Here is a 17,578-nt window from a genome sequence, read left to right on the forward strand (position 1 = left end):
TATGGTAAGGCAGAAAAGACTGTTAGAAGTGAGACTAAGGAAAGAGCCAAAGTTGATGGATAACTGTGTGTCATACTACGGCAATGTTGAAATCCGCAAAAATGACTGTTTATACAGAATGATGAAAAAGATAGTAAGCCAGCTACAAAAATTTTCAATAAATGAAGTTACTAAAGAGATAGATGTTGGCAACAAGAAGGGGTATCAAATGATATAGCCTGATGGCAAATGCTTGGAATGATTTGAAATTTTTGAGGGGGGAGATGAAAAAATTTTGGAAGTGGATATGAGAAACAAAGAAAACACTTACCCAACCTTTAGGACCTGTGATACATGAGATATGGGGAAATAAAACAAAACAGTTTGGAGAGGCTTCGGCAAAAACAGTATCCTTAAGCATCAGTCATCTTTCATTAGAACAAGAAGTTGAAAATAAAGGGGATTTTTCTTATGACTGAATATGAATTCTCTAGGATATGGCAGGCAGATTTGAGGAGTAAAAAAAAAAAAGGCCTGGGGCAGCCCTGGTGGCTCAGCGATTTAGCGCCGCCTTCAGCCCAAGGTGTGATCCTGGAGACCCGGATCGAGTCCCATGTCAGGCTCCCTGCATGGAGCCTGCTTCTCCCTCTGCCTATGTCTGTTCCTCTCTCTCTCTCTCTGTCTCTCATGAATAAATAAATAAAATCTTTAAAAATAGACAATAATAAATAAAAAAAAGGCCTGGTAATTAGGTTAAATTCAATGACATACAGGACCATACAATAATGGTGCAATAAAACTAATATATTCAGGTTATGTCCCAGGTTCCTAGCACAGAGCTCCTAAACTTCTTGCAATTTCCTGAGTAATAGGAATGCCTTTTGTTATTTATAATGAGCCCTTTTCTTTTTTTTTTTTTTTAAAGATTTTATTTATTTATTCATAGAGACAGAGAGAGAGGCAGAGACACAGGCAGAGGGAGAAGCAGGCATCATACAGAGAGCCCGAAGTGGGACTTGATCCAAGGTCTCCAGGATCAAGCCCTGGGCTGCAGGCGGCGCTAAACCACTGCGCCACCGGGGCTGCCCTATAATGAGCCCTTTTCAACCATGCCTGAGTTTATGCTACTGAGGTGACTGCCAGTGGCCACCTCTATAGATAGCTTCAGCAGGGGGCTGGAAGCCAGAGGTATCAACTGTGTAATTAACAGTCTGGAGGCTGAGCTCAATCACCAAAGTCAATGATTTTCAATCAAACCCTCATAAGGAAATCTCCATAAAACTCCCTAAACAATGGGGTTTGGAGGGCTTCTAGGCTGATGACACACTGGGATGCTGGGGGAGGAGGGGGTGGCATGCCCAGAAAGGGCATGGAAGCTCTGTCCTTCCCTCTCCTCCCCACATCCTGCTTTATGTGTCTCTTACATTTCGTTGTTCCTCAGTTATATCCTTTGTAATAAACTGGTAAGTACAGCACTTTCCTTAAGTTCTAAGAGTCATTCTAGCAAACTTGAAGTGGGGAGTGTTCTGTCCTCCAGACAGAAATGTGGGCAGCCTGGGCACCCTATTTGTGGCCAGCTTCTCTAATGGGGACAGTCTTCTGGGACTAAGACTCTAAGCAGTGGGGTATCATGTAACTCTGGATAGTGTCAGAATTATTAGACATGCAGTTAGTGTTGGAGAACTGGACAATTGATTGGTATGAGAAAAAACTTCTCAATGATAATAAGAGTTCAGCTATGAGGATGGATTTTTGTAGATGATTTAGGTAAACAGAGATATAAGATATAAAGGTATTAGTCCTTATGGTTTTTGAGGGCAAAGGGATAATTAGTTGTAACGAGAGCTTCTTTCTTGGAATATGACCTATAACTTAGAGCACTGAGGTGAGTAGTGTCATGAGTGGTGTGGTTAAAAGTCCATGTAACATTTAATGTATTTGGACAGTTATTCAAAATCACTTCTAATGTACTGTCATCCTTATGACTCCCTATGTGTAATAGAAACAAAACTCAGAGCTTCTTGAGATTCCTTAAGCCAACTACCCAATCTCTACTTTCCTCTTTTTGGCAGGTGTCCCTCCTTTCCTAGTTAAAGGGAAAAACTGAGGCTATTAGACAGTATCTATCTTAAACTCCTTCTTCCATCCCTCCCCCCTCCAGTAAACCTATCCTCATATTCTGGTTTGGGGGCATAAAGAGTCCCTCTTCCTCATATTTAAAACCTTCTATCTTTGCTTTTGATACCAACCCCTTCCTATTGCCTCTAAAATCTTGCTTTATCAGTGACCAATCCTCTGTCCTGTACCTTTACCTTACCACTCTTCACTGGCATCTGATAATAAACATATTCATGTCTCTTTCTCTTCAAAAACAAAATAAACAAAAACTTCCCGATTCTATCATTTTGCCTTACTTCTTTCCTCATCTCAGCCAAGATTCTTAAAAGTCTTCACAGTTTATTTCCTTATTTTTATACACATCTCAATCTGCTATAATATATTCACAACATTTCTACAATTCTGCTGAAATTACTCCACCAAAAGTCATTAATGATCTCCATATAGCCAAGTACAAGAGCCATTTTTCTACCTTTATCTGTCTGGAACTTTCCTTAGCATTTTACATTGTTAATTACACTTCTTTCTTCTTGACACATTTAAATTGTTTGGCTTTCATGACACCTTTCTCTCTTGATTCTCCTACCTCTAAGACTGTTCTTGAGGCCTTCATCTTGAATATTAACATTCCCCAGAGGTCCATTTATGAACCAATCTTTTTTCCTTTCTATATGTTCTCAATGGGTAGAAAGAAGGGACATTTAAGCAGTCAAGAAGTCCAGAAGACTTCATGGTTTTAATTTATACCTCCAAATGCTATTATATACCAGTAACTTCCAAATACCTAGCTTTGATCTCTTCAGTGAGCTTTGCAATAATTTCTAGCTAGTAGGACATCCTTCACTGGATATTTAATTGGCACTCTAAACTCAGTATGTCCAAAACTGAACACATTATTTCCCTCCTTTAAAATGGCTCCTCCTCCTATATTCTCTCTCTTGGTATATAACCATTCATCCAATATCTAACCATGAAATCTAACGTATTTTTGATTCTTCCCTCTCATTATCCTCCCATATCCATTCACTAAATCCTGTCAATTTGCTCTCTTAAAACATTTCTTAAAATTGATGCCCCCTTTCCTATCTTTGCTATTTGCACTTTGGACCTCATAATCTCTTGCCTATACTTTTATGATAGCCACTTACTAATGACTTAGATACTAATTCTGGCTCTTTAATATTTCTCCATAAGGCAGCAAAGAATGATCTAATATGTGAATCTGATAATTTCACTACCCTCCTTATAATTGTTTTTTGATCCACATAAGAAAAACCTTCTTTACCATGGCACACAATACTTCTTTGACTAGGCCCATACTGACTACTGTCTACCCCTTACTGTTTAGATCTTTGAACTTTATTTTTAATTTGGTTTTCCAGCCCCCCCCACCAAGATTTTATTTGTAAGTAATTTCTATACCCAATGTGGGGCTTGAACTTATAACCCTGAGAATAAGAGTTGCATGCTCCACCAAATGAGTCAGCCAGGGGCCCCAATCTTTAAACTTTATACTCTAGAATACCAAACAGCTTTTAGTCTCCTGCACCTCCTATCCTATATTGTATCATTCCACTGTGTCTTTGTGCGTGTCCTGTGACCTTTTGCTTAGGTCTTGCTTATTAGCCTTCAACACTTCACTTTGGACATTAACTACTACTACTACTACTACTACTACTACTACTACTACTACTACTACTTCTTCTTCTTCTTCTTCTTTCTTCTTCTTTCTTCTTCTTCTTCTTTTTTTTTTTTGACATTAACTTCTCCACAATATCTTCCCTAACCCCCCCAAATGGGATAAATGCCTTTCCTTCATACTTTCATGGTATTATCTTTATCATTGCATTAACATTACATATTATAATTATCTACTTAAATATCTGTCTCCTTAGGTAAATTATAAACATGTTAAAGATCAATTATCCAGCATGGTATCTGATGAACGCATATGTTTAACATTTTTTTGTAGAATTAAATAGACTTTTTTACACTGATTCCAATTTTTCCATAGTTGTAAATAATACTGCAATAAATGGCTCTGTCCAAAGACATTAAACTTTTTTTTTCTGGGGTCCTAGTGGCTCAGGCAGTTAAGCATCTGACTCGATCTCAGCTCAGATCTTGATCTCAGTTATGAGCTCAAGACTCACGTTGGGCTCCACACTGGGCATAGAACCTACTTCAAAAAAAGGTTTCTTTCTTTAAAAAAAAAAAAAAAGATATATGATAAAAAATTATTGGTTATAAACATATGAACAGTTCTTATAACTTTTTAATAATTTATGTATATCATCTTTAATACTTGAGAGACCAAGAGGCAACTGGTGAAGAATTTTTACCATGTAAATTCACGTTTGGAATTTTTTGTCATGACATTTTACTAATATTTTTTACTTTATACCAATAATTAATGCCCTTAAAAATAAGAGTCAACAATTTTTGTAGTGACCATAACTAATATTCTACCTATAGTCCAATCTCAATGATACTAACTTTAGACTTTGCAGTTAATTTAATTTAGACAATTAAAAATCAACTGAGACTTTCTAAAAGATACAGATATATCAGTTGACACTGCTAAGACATCAATAGTTTCCTACCATTGGAGGGAGAAAAATCTACTAAATTTTTGGAAATGGCCAGAAAGAAATCACAATTTAAATAAACTTATCAAACATGAATGTTTTCACAGAGCATTCCCATTCAAGAATAAAGGAAAGGTAACATCCAGCTTTATTTTCAATGTATGAAAGTTACCTGTATAGTGCTCCAAATCAGGGACTGGCAAACTATGACTAAGGGTCAAATTCAGCCCACCAGGGACTTTTGTAAATAAAGTTTTGTTGGAACCCAGTCATCTCATTTGTTTATGTATTGTCTATGGCTGCTCTCACACTACAATGCAGAGCTGAGTAGATGTAAGAGACCATATGGCCACCAAGTCTAAAATATTTACTTTATAGAAAAAGTCCAACAGTTCCTACTGTAGATTATTAGAAAAGAAAGCACTCTTTACTAATGTAATTAAAAATATTTACACTGAAGAAAATAAATTTGTAGGTCCATGATTTTTATTCAGTATCCTACTTTTTCTTATTTCTTTCATGATTCCATTCCTTGATGATATTCATTCAAACTCATTCTTGTCCCCAGGCTGCCCTCATCAAAGATTCCTAGCTCTCCTTCTTACTAGCATCTTCTGTTATAGTTAGCAATAATAAATCTCTGCTGACCTGGTCAAATAATAATGTAAGCAGTTTCACAAATTAAAAGAAAAAAAAGACATAAAATAGAAAAGTAACCAAAATTCATGAAGTTTGTGCATGGGGGGTGGGGGGAGGTTGTTAATAACAGAGTACTGAAAGGAATCAATGACAATGTGATTAAAACAATTAGATTATGTGATTCAGAAAGAACAGAAAGAAGCAAATAAATAGCAAAATCAAACTATTTAAAAAATAGAGAAAATTAGCACACTTAAAAAATATAAAATCTTTTAGCATAAATCCTTTAAGAAAGCCTTCGATTTACCTATCCAAACAGGCAAATAGTCCAGATTTTCCTCCTACTGCACAAAGTACTTTGGGGGCACAGCGAGGTCGTGTCATCAGGACCGTCTGATGAGAGAGTCTATGTTCAGGCATAAAGTGGTACTTTAGGGCTTCATTCAAAAGATGTTTACAAGTGCGATCATCACGAATAAGATGATTTGCTTCATATAGTCTAGTGAGAAACTTAACACTCAGCAATGGTAATCTCACACTGTTAAGTAGCTGCGCTAAGTATTTCTGACGTTCTTGTACGTCATACTTGATCCAAGACTCAAGCGCATAAAAAACAGTCTCTTCAGTAGCTACATTCAAACAGTCATTGGAAACAATTTCGTCCAAATCAGCATGTGTAAGCTCAAAAAACTCTTCAGTCTGGCACACAGCTTCAAAATTCTGGCATATGTATTTAGTAGCTGCCAAATAAAGGTCATGACAACCATATGTCTCTGCAAAACGAGAAATTCCAATACAATTACCAGGATCAAGCTGGCTTTCAAGAAACGCGCAACATTCTTTCAAGACAAGCTTTATCTGGAGCAGGTTTGCTGCTGGAAGGAGAGATTCAACTGTGTCCTGTGAAATAAAAACAGTCCCTGTATAGGCATACTCTACAATGGCCTGGAGAGCAGTTTCATCGATGCACTGAAACTCAACCTCACTGTTCTCTTTTTCAGAAAGGTTTCCAGTAAACATAGCTTTGAAATATGGGCTGATGCTGGCAAGTACCACTTTGTGAGCATGGATTTTAACATCACCGACTCGAAGAACGATGTCACAGAGTTCGTGATGTTGACGAAGAAGATTCAAGCCCTGCAGAAGCTGTTCAGAATGTAAGTGGGTTAAGTTAGCAAGCATGTAGGTCGGGGATGTGTGGTCCATCTGCAGAAAAACAAAAAGCATGAACAATTATTTCAAAATAATCTTGCCAGTATGATTCTTTTTTCAAACAGCACAAAATAAACGAAGTTTGTTATTTATTGGCCTGTTTGTTGGTTTTCAAATACTTTATGCTAAATACTAGACAGGGCTTTTAGCAATTATATAATTCAATTCCTATATTATAGATACTAAGAAATAGAGGCCCAAAGATTATGCGGAATGCCCTAAACCACAAAAGTCTCTTGACAATGGACTTTTGGACTGCGACTCTGCCAAGAACATGTAAAGTTCTACACAACTTTAAGTGCCGTGAATACAGCACTTAAGTGTCATTTTATTAAGTTGCCTCTTCCCATATCCTCAGTTCCACTAATTCTCACCCTTTCTACAATACTCTTTCACTCCAATAAAGTTTATGTAATTATTATAGCTCTATGCAAATATTTTCTTACCATAAGCCAGATTTTTGTCTATAACCTTTCTCCTCGTATCTTCTTTTCATTCAATTCAAATTCTCAAAAGGCTGGGTCAAAATTAACTTCATGGGTAACCCTGTAAACATTTAAGTACTCAACTCCTTTACATGCAATTAATTATATGTGCTGCTTTGTATAACATAAACAACTCTTCCACTGTCTGAGACTCTCAACTCTCAATTCTCATTTGTCTGATTTAACAAATCAGACTGAAAAGTTCAGAATAAACAGGAAAGGTGAATGGATACAGGAAGTAAGAGAAGGGATTGAAAACGGAGCTATATCTAATGATACAAGAAAAGGGAATACAAAGGTAAACTGATTAGAAAGGAAAAAATAAAACTGTCTTTGTTGGCAGGAGACATGACTGTGTAGAAAATCTGAAACAATCAACAGAAACATCCCTGGAACTAATAAGCAATTACAGTAAGGTAGCAAGATACGAAGTTAATATACAAAAGTCAATCACTTTCCTATATACCAGCAATGAACAAGTGAAATTTGAAATTAAAAATCTATTACCATTGACATTAACACCTAAGAAAATGAAACAGTTACAAATCTAACAAAATGTACACAAGACTATATGAGAGAAACTATAAAATTCTATTGAAAGAAATCAAAGAACTAAATAAATGAAGAGATTCCATGTTCATGGATAGGAAGACTCAATATTATCAAGATGTCAGTTCTTCCTGACTTGGAACTATATAATTCAGCACAATCTGAATAAAAATTTCAGCAAGTTGGGGATCCCTGGGTGGCTCAGCTGTTTAGCATCTGCCTTTGGCCCAGGGTGTGATCCTCGAGTCCTGGGATCGAGTCCTGCATTACGCTCCCTGCATGGAGCCTGCTTCTCCCTCTGTCTGTGCCCCTGCCTCTCTCTGTCTCTCATGAATAAATAAATAAATCTTTAAAAAAATTTTTTTTTCAGCAAGTTATTTTATGGCTATGGTAAACTGATTCTAAAGTTGATACAGGGAGGTAAAAGATGCATATTGCTAATTCAATATTGAAAAAAAGAACAAAGTTGAAGAACTAACATTACCTAATTTTAAGAATTCTTATAAGCTATAGTAATCAAGACAAGGTAGCACTACTGAAAGAATAAATAGACTAATGAAACAGAATAGGGAGCCCAGATATAGAACCACATAAATAGAGGCATCTGGGTGGCTCAGTGGTTGGGCGTCTGCCTTCAGTTCAGGGAGTGATCCTAGGGTCCTGGGATGGAGTCCTGCATTGGGCTCCCCACAGGGAGCCTGCTTCTCCCTCTCCTTCTGTTGCTCCTGTTTGTGCTCTCGTGTGCACACACACTCTCTCTCAAATAACCAAAATCTTAAAAAAAAAATCACATAGTCATCTGATCTTTATCAAAGCAGAAAGGAAAATACAATGGAGAAAAGATTGTCTCTCCAACAAAAAAATGTTAGAACTGAATATTCACATGTTAAAAAATAAATCTAGACACAGAACTTACATCCTTTAAGAAAAATTAACCCAAATGTATCATAAACCTAAATGTAAAATACAAACCTATAGAACACCTGGAAGATAACATAGGAGAAGAATCTAGATAACCATGGGTATGACCATGATTTTTTAGATATGACACCAAGGTTCCATCCATTAAAGAAATAATTGATAATCTGGGTGTCACTAAAATAAAAAAACTTCTGCTCTGAAAAAGACAATGTCAAGAGAACAAGAAGACAAAACATACATTGGGAGAAAATATTTTCAAAAGACATATCTGATAAAGAACTGCTATTCAATGGATACAGAAGATGTATATATATGTGCATACACACACACACACACACACAGTGTGATATTACTCAGCCATCAAAAAAATGAAATCTTGCCATCTGCAACAATGTGGATGTAACTTATACTAAGCGAAATAAGTCAGTCAGAGAAAGACATATGATTCCACTTATATGTGGAATTAAAGAAACAAAACAGATGAACATGGGGAAGGGAAGAAAAAATAAAATTAGATGTAAGTAGAGAGGGAGGCAAACCATAAGAGACACTGAACTCTACTAGGAAACAGAGTTGCTGGAGGGAAACTGGTTGGGGGGAAGGGGTAACTGGCTGATGGGCATTAAGGAGGGCACTTGATATAATGAGTAGTGGGTATTACATGTGACTGATGAATCATTAAATTCTACCCCTGAAACCAATAATACAGTATATGTTAACTACATTAAATTTAAATATTTTTAAAAAAAGAACTATTATTCAAAAACAGAACTCTTAAAATTCAACAATTTAAAAATAAACCTAATTCAAAAATAACCTTATCAGACATCTCATCAGACAAGATACACAGATGGCAAGAAAGCATACGAAAAGATGTTCAAGATCATATGTTATTAGAGAACTGCATATTAAAATAAGAATGAAATATTACTTCACACTTATTAGAATGGTCAAAATCTACAACACTGAGGACACCAAATCCTGGAGAGAATATGTGGCAATAGAACTCTCATTATAGCTTGTAGGAATGCAAAATGGTACAGCTACTTTAGAAGACACTTTGATGGTTTCTTATAAAACTAAATGCTTCATATCAAGCAAGCCATGAAAAAACATGGAGAAAACTTTTCTTTTTTTTTTTTTAAAGATTTATTTATTTATTCATAGAGACAGAGACAGAGAGAGAAAAAGAGAGAGAGGCGCAGAGACATAGGCAGAGGGGGAAGCAGGCTCCTCACAGGGAGCCCAACGTGAGACTCAATCCTGGATCCTGGGATCACACCCTGAGCTGAGGCAGACGCTCAACCACTGAGCCACCCAGGCATCCCAAACATGGAGAAACTTCAATGAATATTGCCAAGCGAAAGAAGCCAAACTGAAAAGGCTACATGCTGCATGATTCCAATTATATGACATTCTGGAAAAGGCAAAACTGTGGAGACAATAAAAAGATCAATGGTTACTAGGGGTTAGAGGAAAGGGAGGAATGAACAGGTGAAGCACATAGTGAAATTACTCTGTATGATATTGTAATGGTAGATACGTGTCATTATACATTTGTCCAAATCCATGAATGTGCAACACCAAGAGTGACCCTAAGGTAAATTATGGACTTTGGGTGATAATGATGTGTCAACGTAGGTAGGTAATACAATGTACCACTCCAGTGGAGAGGTTGGTAATGGAGGAAAGTATGCATGTGTTCGGGCAAGGTATCTATGGGAAATCTCTGTACCTTCCTTTTGATTTTGCTGTGAACCTAAAACTGCTCTAAAAAAAAAAATAGTCTTTAAAAAAAAAAAAAAAAAAAAGACACCTAGCTACTTTATAAGCTCACATCTCTCCCAGACTAAAAAATGTTGCAAAATATTTAAAAAGAATCTGCAAATGAACTCCCTGAATCACTGCCAGGGCCACAAGACTGGAGACTGTTTTCAAAAACAACACAGTAAACTCTACAAACATTCTGGTAAGGTTAATGTTAATTTCAGATAACATTTTAAAATAAATTATTAGGATGCCTGGATGGCTCGATGATTGAGCATCTGCCTTTGGCTCAGAGTGTGATCCTGGGATGGAGTCCCATATCAGGTTCTCTGCGGGAAGCCTGCTTCTCCCTCTGCCTGTATCTCTGACTCTCTCTCTGTGTCTCTCGTGAATAAATAAATAAATCTTTAAAAAATAAAATAAATTATTAAAGGTTTGATTTGTGAATACTTAGAAGAGGATACAGTGACCTCTAAGACTAGGATGGATGAACTAATAATAACACATGTCACAGACTAATCTTGTTTCTTTTTTGATGTATTTAAAAGACTTGGAGATCAAGAAAATAAACTTGATGTTTGTAAAGAATTTTACAATGATTTTCATGATTTTGACAGTAAAACTAAAAAAATATAAACTAGTTCAGTTAGCTAAATTAGCAATACCAGAGCATACTACTTAATGGAATGAGGTCTCCTTGGAGGAAGGCTTCTAGAGTATGCTATAAAGCCAAAATCTTGGGCATGCCCTTCAGCTCTACAGATGACATGAAGCTTCCAAAGACAGGAAAATCATTGGTTAACAAATCAAGGGTTCAAAAAGACCTGATAACTAACAAGAAAAATTTAAAAGGGATAAATGTTAAGATTTCATAGTGGATTCCAAAACAACTACGTAAGTATAGCTTAAGAGAGAAAAGAGTCATCTGTAGGATGTGTTTAAAGGACTCAGGGATTTTTATTTCAGTATTATTTTAGTATACTAAGCTTATGTAGGTTTAAGTTGCAATAATAGAACTGTAACATGCAGAACTAAAGAAGATATTCTCACTTTGCTCTGCAAATGTCACACCACATCTGGAGTACAGATCTTGGGTACCAACCTTTACAAGGAAGCTAAACAAAGTATGACACATGATGAAAAGAAGAAATTTAAACATGTCTTATGGGTAATGGAACTGAGGATGTTGAGTCTGAAGAGAAGGAAATCTGATGGTTATCATGTGAAAAACCTAAAAGTTATCATCAACAACAACAATAATAATCATAGAACATAGGGCTGTTTTGAGAATTAAATACATTTATACATATAAAGTGCTTAGAATAGTGTTTATCACTAAGCAAGCTCTTGATAAATATTACTTTATTTACCAATAAGTTATTGTATTACTAGTGAATTTCTCAGGTTGTCAACTTAAGAGGTATTCTGCTTTCTATGTTGCACCATCTTTCACTACTAGGTAAGAAATCCACCCTGTACTACTGATATCCTGTGCCCCACAGAGTACCGCAGAATTGCTTCTTTTTCTTTTTTTTTTTTTTTTAAAGATTTTATTTATTTATTCATGAGAGAAACAGAGAGAGAGGCACAGACATAGGCAGAGGGAGAAGCAGGCTACTTGCAGGGAGCCTGATGCGGAACTTGATCCCAGCCCTGGGATCAAGACCTGAGCCAAAGGCAGATGCTCAGCCACTGAGCCACCCAGGGGCCTCGAGTTGTTGATTTTTAAAACAAGTTAATGAGTTACTGACTACATTCGTTTTCATGTAAATAGGGATCATACAGGGCAGCCCGGGTGGCTCAGTGGTTTAGTGCCACCTTTGGCCCAGGGCCTGATTCTGGAGACCCGGGATGGGAGTCCCATGTCGGGCTCCCTGCATGGAGCCTGCTTCTCCCTCTGCCTGTGTCTCTGCCTCTCTCTCTCTCTCTCTCTCTCTCTCATGAACAAATAAATAAAATCTTAAAAAAAAAAAAATCATATAGTGACAGATCCTTATATAAAACTAATTTTTGTGTATTCAAGACTGACAAATTACCATTAACATATGATATGAAAGCATGATACAATACTGACTTATAAAAATACACACACACATATATGTACGTGTTTGTGCATATGTATATATCACAAATATCCACATACGCAGAACTGTATGATTTGAGGAGACTGGGCCCAGGAATGAAGGTCCTAAGGTAATAACATTGTCTTTACTATTTACTAGCTATATGACCTTGGGACAGTGATCTTAAATTCTCAGTTTTCTCATCTGTAAAACACAGACAAAACAGTACACATAAGAACTCAATAACTGTTAGAGACTATTACTATTATTATTATCATCCTTAAAAAGGCTGAATTTTTGCCAGCATGTGACTTCCTTTCATGGCTAAAAAAGAAACAAAGCTTACTTACTATCAAGTGAACTAACATAACCAAAGCCTGACTAATTTGGCCAAAAAAGATACAACCCACTTTTAAATTTCAAGAGTTTAATTACAATGAAAAGAAGAGTAAGCCAAAGACTAAGCTTCCTGAGTCTCTGTCCCACACACCAAAAAGGACGACACCAAAACAAAAGGGGCTGGATGATGGCAACACAAGTTGTGAAGAACACAAACTAGACTGCAGGTAGGCACTATTATATTCTGCAGGTCTATTCTTTGGGGTAGGGGGACATGAAAGACCCACATATCATAATCAGGGAACTGAAAGGAAGTTGTCTCATGATAGACTCTCAGGGATTATTAAGAGTCAAGGGGAGATGGCTCTGTAGCATCTCCTTAAATGCCTCTCAACTTCCTGTGTTTCAGGAGAATCACAAGGTGTTCCAACACTCAGAATAAGCTGTGGCCCCAGGATCTAAGCTTTTGTCTATGTGGACATATACAAGGTTACACTGAAGGTCATGATGAAGCTGTTTTCCTACACTTATACCCTCTATAGTATTTCTCCTTTATTCTACTTTCTTAGTATCCCTTCAAATAATAAAAATGATCAAAGTTTTAAAAACCACTCAAAGAAAGGGTACCAATGAAGACATTGTAAAAGAACACCCATACATACTTCTGCACATCACTGTACAGGATACAAATAACATGATGTTCACTCCCTTTAAAAAATACTGAAAATAAAGTATAAGTAAATAAATAATACTTTTAATGGTTAACCAAAACAACTCAAACTAAAAACTTTAAAAGGGCAAGGTAAAAATAGGGAACTTAAAATGAATTACACCAGAGGTCTGTCATAACATCACTCTTAAAATTTTTAATTTGAACCCTTTCCTCTCTGTAGAAATCTGACTTAAGAGAAATTCACAAAACTTTAAATCTTTTTAGAAGCTTTAAAACAACAGTGCTTAAAATATGATCCTTGTACTGCCAGCATCAGCATTACCTGGGACCTGCTAGGGATGCAAATTCTTGAGCCCAACCACATATCTAAGAAACTAGAAACCACATAGGTATGAAGGGGCAGCAATATGGGTTTTAAGCCCTCCAGGCAAAGTGATATGCATGCTAATGTTTGAGAACCAGTTAAAATATTGCCAGCACAAGTGTAACTGCTAAAAACTTATTCTACGTCATACTATAACTTCTTCAAAATTATAAATTACAACAATGACTATATTTGGTTCTCAGCTATTTACCTCTAAATGGCTAACAATAACTCACAGAAGCATTAACTTCTAATTTTTAAAACTTCACCTTTGATGGTTTATATTGACCATTTCATCTCAATAACAACCCTGTACAGAAGGAAAAGCAAGTATCAAGGAAAACAGGAAAGAACAGTGAACAAAAGTTTGAATTTCAAAACCAGAGAGATCTGAGTTCAAGTCTACATTTGATACTTAATAGCTGTATACTTTGGGCAAATTACTTATTCTTGACTTGAACTATGTCATTTGTAAAATTTGTTGTGGATTAAATAAAATCTTTGGTTTAGAGAAACAGACCAATGGAGAAGAATTAAAATACAGAAAAAGAACATTTTAGCATATGCAAATTTAGCTTATGATAAAGGTACTATCTCAAATCAATGAGGAAAACAGGGCTTTTAAGTAATATGTAGAATAACTGAATAACCTTATAAAAACTATAAAAATTAGACCTCTTCCACAAATCTATCTACACCAGTACAAATTCCTAATGGACCAGAGGTATAAATGTAAAAAATGAAATCATACAACTATTACAATGAAATAGGGTGAATTCCTCTGTAACCAAGATTAGAAATAATTTCCTAACTACTATACAAAACCCAGAAGTAACAAGTGAAAAGACAGATCAACTTGATTACATTACAAAGCTTCAACTAGCTACAGTACTTTGACTAGCTAAGGAAATCATAAGCCAAAAAGAAATAGGAGATTGAGAAAAATATTTGCAACATATGTAAAAAATATATTAGAGTATAACATTTCTTTTTTAAAGATTTATTTATTTATTTGAGACACAGAGAGAGAGAAAGAGAAAAATGCACGCAGAGAAGAGGGGCAGAAGCAGATCCCCTGCTGAGCAGGTAACCCAATGTGTGTCTCAATCCTAGGATCCTGGGATCATGACCTGAGCTGAAGATAGACAATTAACCTGAGCCACCCAGGCACCTCTATTAATAACCTTTCTTTCTTTTCTTTCTTCCTTCCTTCCTTTCTTCCTTCCTTCCTTTCTTTCTTCCTTTCTTTTCTTTCTTCCTTCCTTCCTTCCTTTCTTTTTCTTTCTTTTCTCTTTCTTTCTTTTTCTTTCTTTCTTTTCTTTTCTTTTCTTTTCTTTCTTTTTCTCTTTCTTTCTCTCTCTCTTTCTTTTCTTTCTTTCCTTCCTTCCTTCCTTCCTTCTTTCTTTTCTCTCTTTCTCTCTTTCTTTCTTTCTTGATTTTATTTTTCATGAGAGACACACAGAGAGAGGCAGAGACATAGGCAGTGGGAGAAGCAGGCCCCCTGCAGGGAGCCTGACACAGGACTTGATCCCAGGACCCCAGCATCACAACTTGAGCCAAAGGCAGACCCTCAACCACTGAGCTACCTAGGCATCCCTATTTATAACATTTCTAAAATACTCTAGCCCTATAGTAAAAATAGGCTAAAGAAATGGAACAGTTGGTTTAAAAATGCAAATACTTCATAACTATATGAAAAATCATTCAAATTCATCTATGATGAAATAGAGTAAAACAAGTTAATAATTCTTCCTTGGCAATATATACTCTGTTGGTATGACTGTGAGAAATAGGCACTCTCACACACTGCTGTGCAAATGTTTAATGATAAAAGACCTCTGGAGGTAAATTTGGAAAATCTAGCAAAATTACATTTGCATTTACTCTTTGACCCAGCAATCTGACTTCTAAGAATTTACCCAAAAAATACAAGGGCAAAAATATATAATGACAACTGCAAAGAGCTAGTAATTGTAAGTGTATTTATAAAAGCAAAATAGTAATTCTTTATGCTTATTTTCATGCTTGAGAGACTAAGATGTAACTGACCACAAATTTTAAAACAACTCTAACATCCACCAACAAAAGAATGGTTGAAAAAAACTATGATGACCGCATACAATGGAGTGGTATGCAGCTGTGGAAAAAGAATAAGGAATCTCTGTACGTACAGCTCTAGAGTGATCTCCCTGATCCAAGCAAGGATTAGAAATATGTGTATCGTACATCATCATTTATCTAAGGGGAGGTTACAAGTATACAGATTTACTTATCTTAAAGAACAAAGGCAATATTAAATATCCTTAAAAAAGTTATCTACAGGAGCGAGGGAGGGTACAGAGTAGAGGAGATATAGAAGCTAGACATTTCCGAATATATCCCACTTTATAGATTTGCCTGTGGAATCAGTAAAGTATTTTACGTAATTATAAAACAAAAGTCAAATCTTAAAAAACACAATCCATAAGAAACTTGAAAATAAAAGGAAGCAAAAGAATCCAATATTTATCTACCTTAGTGACCCAATTTTCAGTAATCACATTGTCGGTTGAAAGTGTTATTTGTATTCTGAAACTTTTATGTGTGCCTTGCATAATTACATGGCATTTCTAATATCATCATCCCTAGGGTCACTGTGATCTGTAATTCTCAGTAGGGGAGAAAAGAGATGAAGATATAAGACTAAGATATTAAATAATACAAACTTTGTACTCAGATTTTGAATAAAAAGTATAAGAACAAATCTATATACAGAAACATTAATTATATGTACTAATATATATTTTATGTATATAAGATACATATGAGATATACAAATGTATAAAATATATACATTATTTTAAGGAAAAAGTTAATTATTATTTCCTAGCTCTATTTACTGAAAAGAAACTGACCAACCCAGTAGCAAGGAGCATTCCTATCACCTAGATGTGGTCCCTAAATACCATTTCCCACCAAGGAATTAGAACTCCTTGTATAAATGGCTGATTCAAGGCCTGGGCAAGAAAATATCAAGGTAAATTGGAATCTTTACATAGTAGGTAGCAAAAAAGCTATCAATGACAACTAAGGTTATAAAAAACAGGAGAAACTGAATAGGCTATTATTAGTCAAAGATGGGACAAAGTTAATATCAATAACTGCAATTGACTAAAACATATCAGATATGCTTAAATCCATGAGTCCATAATTATAATACAATTATGACACTAATTTATCACCACTGGAGGACACTAAATAACAAAGAAAAAAAAAAAAAAGAAAGAAGCCTAGTATATAAAGGGAAAGAATCGAATATTTATCACATCTTTCTGATACTAACTGTACCACTGGGTTACTGAACACATGAGGGGAAGTTTCTTTCATAAAAGTACTCCAGTTAGTAAGTAAAGAAGGGATGACAGAGTGTCACCATTTCATAATCTTAATGAATAAATCTAAGTATTGATCAAAAGCAGTGATTATGAAGGGCTGCTAATATCACAAAAACTGAGACAACCAGACATCAGGACCTTCTGATAGAAGACCATAAAATTATCTATGGATATTCTTGAACTCCCCAACCCCTCCCCACACACACACCAAAATCAAACATACGGTCAAAAGTCTAGATCCAACTATTAATTTACAAGAAATACAGAGAACAGACAAAGCATGTTAAACTGTAACAGAAGGAAGCAATCAGCAAAAACATCCTGAGATAAACTTTTAGAATAACCTAGATGCTTCCACAAATAAACTGAAAGAAATTAAAAGAAAATGAATCTACAGATCAAAATAAACTTGTAAGACATATAAAACAAATACAACTTGGGAACTGTATAGGTGTGTGTGCATGCATGCAGACAGGTGCACATATACCCAGACACATACATTAAGGA

General features: G+C 35.7%; 1 protein-coding gene across 9 annotated transcripts in view; it reads right to left on the reverse strand.

Annotated features, from left to right (window-relative positions):
• Positions 1-17,578, reverse strand: part of KLHL28 (kelch like family member 28) — a 33,619-nt gene that overhangs the window by 11,180 nt on the left and 4,861 nt on the right. For 5 of the 9 annotated variants that reach the window (XM_072838442.1, XM_072838447.1, XM_072838445.1 and 2 more), the window contains one exon: positions 5,632-6,530. In XM_072838442.1, the coding sequence (XP_072694543.1) occupies positions 5,632-6,530 (899 nt within the window). Of the gene's footprint in view, positions 1-5,631; positions 6,531-6,982; positions 7,083-16,210; positions 16,346-17,578 lie in introns of all 9 variants that reach the window. The other 4 variants (XM_072838438.1, XM_072838439.1, XM_072838444.1 and 1 more) reach the window with 3 other exon arrangements.

The sequence above is a fragment of the Canis lupus genome, chromosome 9, assembly GCF_048164855.1.
Source record: "Canis lupus baileyi chromosome 9, mCanLup2.hap1, whole genome shotgun sequence".
Lineage (NCBI taxonomy): Eukaryota > Metazoa > Chordata > Mammalia > Carnivora > Canidae > Canis > Canis lupus.